At 33.2% G+C, this 7,281-nt stretch overlaps 1 protein-coding gene across 1 annotated transcript; it reads right to left on the bottom strand.

Annotated features, from left to right (window-relative positions):
- On the bottom strand, positions 3,118-7,024 carry LOC109349371 (protein TIC 22-like, chloroplastic). Its single transcript, XM_019590141.1, has 7 exons — positions 6,505-7,024; positions 5,763-5,837; positions 5,279-5,335; positions 4,121-4,180; positions 3,943-4,023; positions 3,835-3,870; positions 3,118-3,539 (listed from the first exon to the last, which is right to left on the bottom strand). Exons 1-7 carry the CDS (start codon positions 6,901-6,903, stop codon positions 3,459-3,461), a joined length of 789 nt encoding a protein of 262 aa, XP_019445686.1. The 5' UTR covers positions 6,904-7,024; the 3' UTR covers positions 3,118-3,458.

A 7,281-nucleotide genomic window follows, 5' to 3' on the forward strand; every position in this document is an offset into this window, starting at 1 on the left:
GAATTTATATGGTTAAATGTCTTAATGTCTTATTAGATATTAAAAGGATATTATGCAAAATTGTAAAACTAATATCATGCTTAACTTTATAAAAAAATTGTAATTTATAAACACTTTTGTTATAGACATTACTCTATTTTTTATACAAAGTTCATAACACAGTATTTGTTATCTATGTTTTATTATAAGTTATTTTGTAAAATAATTTTCACCTATGGCTCATTACCAAGTCAAAGATCCCAAAAAAGAAAAAATAGAAAGAAAAAATGGGTAGCACAAACCGGCTGGTAAAGCCCAGCCTGAACCCAGTTTTAATACAGTCTGGTCGGTCTGGACTAAAATACTCGAATTCAATAAAAAAAAGTACATAATATGATACCCAATCCTTATAAAATTTTGGGCTTTAGCGAGCTAACGAATTTTGACACATCTATACCATATAAATATTTAGGATGAGTAAAGATTGATGAAACTCAAATAGGAGTTAGTCCAACAATTTATTATATAGGCAAAAGTTGTTATAAATGATATGATAACAACGATCTAAATAATAACTAATTAACAAGATAAATCAAGCTAACTAAATCCTAAATAAGATAATGTTCTATCAATCCAAATATATATAACACACCCCCTCAAGCTAAAGCTTAATAAGCTTTAACTTGTTACAAATTATTTGTTTTTAAAATAAAAAATACTTAAATAATTATATGGTGTTGTGAAATGTAAAATATGCATATATAATCATATTGGAATCATGTGAAAGAGAGTCACAACTAATATAGTTCACCATTATGACAAAGAAGTGTCACCAAAATGAACATTAGTGAGAAGAGAAACCATTAACATAATCACCATCAAAATGATCGTCGATAAGAAATTAAGTAATTGCTAACATAATTCTTCATGAGAAAAAATGCACCACGAAATGAACATCGGTGAAAATATATGACATTGGTATAATTACCATTGGTGACTTGGAGTAATCGTCGATGAGAAAAAAATATCACTAACATAATTCATCAATGGAAAAAACACCACTAGAATGATCATCAGTAGGAAGAGAACTCAACGATATAATCACCATCGGAATGATCGTCGATGAAAAAGTTAATGTTCGTATAATTCATCACTTGGAGATAAGATCTAATTGAAATATCATCAAAGGAGAAGAAACCAATATATAATATATATATATATATATATATATATATATATTTACATACAAAGAGAAGAGATTTATTTATACCCAAATTAAATTACGCTAGTTACACTCAATCTCAGTCATTCATTTTCTTAAATCCAACGGACCAAATGGGTGAGTGCAATAAATGGTGAGAGAGAAAAATGAAATCTTAAATAATTTGCACTCACTCATTTGGTCCGTTCGATTTAAGAAAATGAAGGCTGAGATTGAGTATATCTAGTGTAACATAATTTGAGTGTAAACTGACCCCTCCTCATATATATATATATGTATGTATATGTATATTTTTTTTATTTGGATTAAAATGTATTTTTTGTATCAGAGTTTGTTAGTATTTGTTTAATTGAATTACTTTTGTATGAGATTTGGAATTATTAGGTTGAAGAAGAAAATTGAATACTAACAATATTGTGACAAAACAAAGGAGATGACTAATCTAAGTTCCAACTTCTAACATCTCGGCAGCGGAATTAGGGATGACAATGAAAATCGAACTTGTAGGTATCCGACCGAACTCAATCCGAATTTATTAGGGAAAACCATTGTGATTGGATTTGAGTTTGAATTTTACCCGAGTATAATTTTTGGGTTCGAGTTTGATACATGTACTATCCTACTCTAAACTCACCCAAAACTCGAATGATATATATATATAAACACAGGCCATAAGAACCAAGAAGAAACTCATCTCACTGACTAATTCATCGAGGAGTAATATTTTATTATATGTCTATTTTAATAAACTGGGTCATACTGTTAAACTCAATATTTCCTTACTAATATGTATCACTGATTGTAAGATGATGTGTATTTAAGCTATTTTGTTGCACATAGATAACCAAGAAAGAACATCTATTTTCTAAGTAGTAATATATATATAAGGAGGGTTTCGTTTACACCCAATTAAAATTACACTAATTACACTCAATCTTAGGCATTTATTTTCTTAATATTTATAATAGTTTAGGTTTTCAGTCGGGTTTGGTTACCCGAAACCCGACGGGGTCGGAATGGTAGTATTATTTTTAACCGCGCTTAATTTGGGGTTGGGTTTAGGTTTTAAATTTCGGGTTCGGATTTGAGTTAGTGCAAACTTGGTCCCCGCCTTGTTACCATTCCTAAGCGGAATATGACCAAACATGTCATGAAAGATGAAATTGTTCTCATACCATGTAGTGTTTGGGATCAGTAAAGATTATTGGTCAAACTCAAATATGAGTTAGCCCAACAATTTATTATATAGGCCAGAGTTATTACAAACGATAAGATAATAACGAATCAAATATTAACTAACAAGATAAACAAAGCTAACTAAATCCTAAATAACATTTTTCATCAATCCAAAATATATCAAACAAGAACTACAAAGGGTTGATTCCTTGTGAGATGCAATCTAATCTTGATGCATTAAATCGAGTCTTTATTTTATTAGGTAAAGTCGACTACATGAATCGAACTTCATAATATTCTATCATAAATTATGTTTTTGCCAAAGTATTAATCTCTAGGTCTTTCTTAATCACCTATGATTTTTCTTGGTCTCTCTTCCTCTAGGAATTGAATTTTTATAGACAAATATTAGTATATTAGTATTTATATTAGGTGAAACACGAACCTTCAACATCTTTATCACTTCATTCCTTAAACCCTCCATTCTAACCATCTTTTGACTCTCATACTAGCCACTGTTTGATCTATTCTCATTACTAGGCTTCTACCAATCTCCTCCATATATGTCCACGAAATGCAATATTTGGAATGAAAAGTTATGTCATAACAAGTCATAAGATGAAATACAAAGGGTTTTTTTCATTGTGAGATGCAATCTAATCTAGTGAGTTACCAGTTAGTAATAAAGATATTTTAGATAATCAAAGCAAAAACTACCATGTGAGATCTTAGCACCCAAATTCAATCAATTGGCAATTTCACCAATAATTTATGCATCTCTGAGTAGCACATGATATTTCAGTCGGTATGCATACTATATGCAAGTCTCCACAATCCACATGAACCCATAAAGAAGATGATGAAATACACCCAAACGTAGTTGATGATAATGAAAATTCCAAAGCAAAAAATGAAAAATCTAACCTCTCTCACTTAAACAATGGCAGACAATATTTAAGTGTTTGCAGTCAAAAGAAAATAGCCATTATGCACAAAAACTAAATAATCATTAGACATTTGCCATAGGTTAAGACTACCATAAGTGTAAAAGGAAAGATGAATGATCAACTTCATTTCTAGATCATTGCTGGTTGGGATCAGTTGAGATATCAAATCCAGGAGGTATAAAAATAGCATCATCCCAGTCCATTGTATAATTATCCTGCAAAAATATTTAATTGATAGTTTCAATTTACCAAATAGATTCCTTAAACATAAAAGGAAAAATGATATCTAGGCCCTTGTAGAGAAAGACTTATGTGGAGATGTATCTATGTAGAGACCAATAAAATCTTAACAACACATTAAAATTTTAATTCTAATTAAAATTCAGTCTTAAATGACAGTATCAAAAAATATAAATGCATTAGTCTCCAAATATAATGTGTTAGATACGTCTCCACAGAAGTTTTTCTTGGCCCTTGTATTCCATCTTCTGCGGTAACTTCGACACTTACTTTCATTTCCTTTATTATATCCTCTAGAACAGCAACCTGAAAAATAAATCATGGATAAGCACACAGTAACAGCAGATCATACATTGAGGGGACTGTTGCATTCTATACCTGGATATCCCCTTGTCTCAAAGCAGGATTTAATTGATTCTGATCACGGGATGCCCTCTCAAGTGAATTTTCTAAGTCCTCCTATAAAAATTTCATATGGTGATTCGCAAAAAATTCTCAGCTTGGTTTAGGACCATCTAAATTAAGGTAATTCAAGGCAAATAATTCAACTACACACCTTTCTGAAGAAAAGTGGACGGTATCGCTTTTTCTGGCTCTTCAGTATCAGACTTTTGGACTAAAACCACCAATATAACAATCCAAAACACCAGTTCAGGGATTCAAACAAGAAAATTGAGGAAGGTAACATCAAAAGAAATGAAGCGCAATAAAAAGTTATATAACACGATTATAAGAAACAGCATTTTAAATAAATTCGTAAAACAGTAGAAATCAACTTCATGGTGTCCATAAGTGTAGTATCAGCCATTATTTTCATCATAAAATATGCATCATATTAAACATCCAGTACATATTCATACCCAAGACCTTCAAACATTCAACAGCCAAGGAGATTTTTAGGCCACCGTAGTTCTGCTGTATCAACTCATGCTGTAAGTGCATATGCAATCACTACAAGTGTTATCTTTGCACAAAGGAAAGGAAGGATGTTCAGTAAGATTTTAGGTTCACACCTTGTAAATGAAAAAAGGATGCGTGATGGAAATAGAAGATTATCCGCTTGAAAGTTAGTCATGTGTTTAAGGGATTCATGATTATAAAGTCGCAGGTCGGAAGAAGGAAAGCAAGGTTTAGGAATTCATGTATAAGTGACTAGTCTGAGGTTTGAGAGAGAGGAAGGATGCCAAGCATGGATTCTAGCAAGAATTTAGTTTTTCTTGGTGACAGTAAAATACAATAATTTAAATGGTCTGCAGTTAGAGCTTCATGGATAAAACACAAGAAAAATTTAACAGTTTTATTTCAGGGAGAGAACGAGTATTGTTGAGGGTAGTCAGCGATTCCAGGATGCCATTTGACATGAAAACATCATGAAACAAAGAAGAATTTGTCTCATAAGGACTTCACCAAAGATTCTCCTCAACTAAACTCAGCACAAATCACAAACTCACAACTCTACACTCAGTTAAATCTCAGTTTTACTAGTCCTAGTTAGACTAGAATGTCTAATAAGCGCACTAGAGACAGAAATAGGTTGTGCAATCGTGCTTTAGGTGTGGAATAATGTATATTTGTGTTTTTGAACCATACGATACTTTACAATTCACAATTCAAAAATTGAACAAATGATTCTCAATAAGATTTACAGCCAAACAAGTATGATATTAACATGTTGCAAATGACATATTCAGAATTAAAAAGCTGAGAGGAGAACCTGGAAAACTGGAACGCCAGAAAAGCTATCAGCGGGAAGGCCCAATTTTTCCCTCTCCTATAAATCACAAGCAAAAGAAATTAGCTTGTAGAGAAATTTTTCTACCTCCCTCCATAAGGCAGCATCATAATCATTCATAATTTCAAGAACATTAATGAACCGAGGAAACACCAAGTGCTTTTTAGATGTAATGTTTTGTTCTATTTGGTTCCTCCCCTTTTACTGGAACCAAATGTCCCATTTTTTTTCCTATTCAATTTTATCTATAAAATAGACCAAACAATGGATAGAACTCATGTTACGTTCCATCCTATTCTAGCACGTTTAACAAACGTTACCTATGGCTTAATTTAGAGGACTTACAACTGAAAACTACAAAATCCTTTATTTTGATGGGAGTCTATACTTTGTACAATGGCATTTTCACACTAATATGAGTGATACACAAACATCACAAAGCCATAAATCAATTCAAATCACTCACTCGTAGCGCATTCTGCACTTGAGTGTGTTCTGGTATTAATCTAAAGGCTACACCATTCACCTTGAGCTGAAATACCTGCAAAAAGAAAACTCCATTTTTCTCAGTTCAAGAAAAAAATCAAGTAAATGGTCAGCATAGTCCTAAAATTATCCTTCATTTCCTTAAATTCCCTATACTTGGATTAAATTGAGATACAAAGGAAAAATAAATAAATAACCTATGAAGCAAGGACACTTCAAATTTGTTGTGCCTATGTTGGATGCATATCCATATCAAACACTTCATGGCCAATTTCGAACCCTCCTAATTATATTCTACAACATTTTACATTTACCTTTAGCATTTTATTACAATCTTACAAGTAAATTCTCATAATAATTAAATAAATATATTCAACGACTCATCCTAAATTCTAAAACTAATTCATGATTTGTGCTCCCATGTTAACTAATATAATGGTTTTAATCTTATAACTTATCGTAGTCGTGTCATGTCCTATAACTTTTAAATTGTGGCATGCTTTGTATCCGAGCTTCCGTGAATAAGTCTGTTTGCGAGTTGGGTTTTGAAGTTTAAGAAAGGGAAAGTAAAGGCTTTGAGCCATGAAAGAAAGTATTCCCCCTCCCCTCCAAAACATAACTAACAAACAGACCCTGGTGAAAGACCCTTCTGGGTTTGAACTCCAACATTAACACATCATATTATAAAAGCAACGGCATAGAAATGAATGAGAAATTCGAACCTTGTTCAAAGCAACTGGAACAACTTTCGACCCTTGACGCATGTGAGGGTCAATAACGGTAACCTGGTCAAGTAACGATTCAGCATCTTCTTGTTTGAAGCAGAAGAGGCCAAGGTTCTTTCCAGTGGAAGAGCCCGAAACGAGCATGAACTCCTCCTCGGGGTTGCTGAGGGCATAAACGGGAATTCCATCCAACCGCTCCTCGATTTCCTCCGCCGAAAGGGGCTTGCGGAAGGGCTTCAGGTTCTGGGCCACCCGGGCCCACGGAGGATTGACGGAGAGGGGGTTTTGGAAGGTGAAGGAAGGTGGCGGTTGAGGGTGGTCGGTTAGGGTGGAGAAGCGACGTTGAAGATCGGTGATAGCTTTGTGAAAATTGGATTTGTAGTTCTCAAAATTCATGGTCGGGTTATGTTGTGCCTACAGAACCCTGACTAGTGAAAGTGTAAAACCTTAAACCCTTTTGTCTCGACTGTTTCGGAAAGGAGACAATCACAACATGCTCTTCTTAACTTCTATTATCCATTGATGAATGGTGATAATTTCTTTTTACTCAAATAACTCGTTTTTCCCTTAAAAATTTCTCTGTATATTATTTTGATCCTAAATAATGATAAATTTCAAATTGGTTCTCCCTATCCACCTCACTAAACTCTTCATTTTCAGAGTAAATCATATTAACAATTCGTTGGAGTTTATAATTTAAGGGAATGGAGTATCTCCTTGTATAAGGAGAGAAGTTATCTCCTCTCCTCCTGCTAGTGAAATCATGACATGTGT

Source organism: Lupinus angustifolius, chromosome LG01 (genome assembly GCF_001865875.1).
Source record: "Lupinus angustifolius cultivar Tanjil chromosome LG01, LupAngTanjil_v1.0, whole genome shotgun sequence".
NCBI lineage: Eukaryota > Viridiplantae > Streptophyta > Magnoliopsida > Fabales > Fabaceae > Lupinus > Lupinus angustifolius.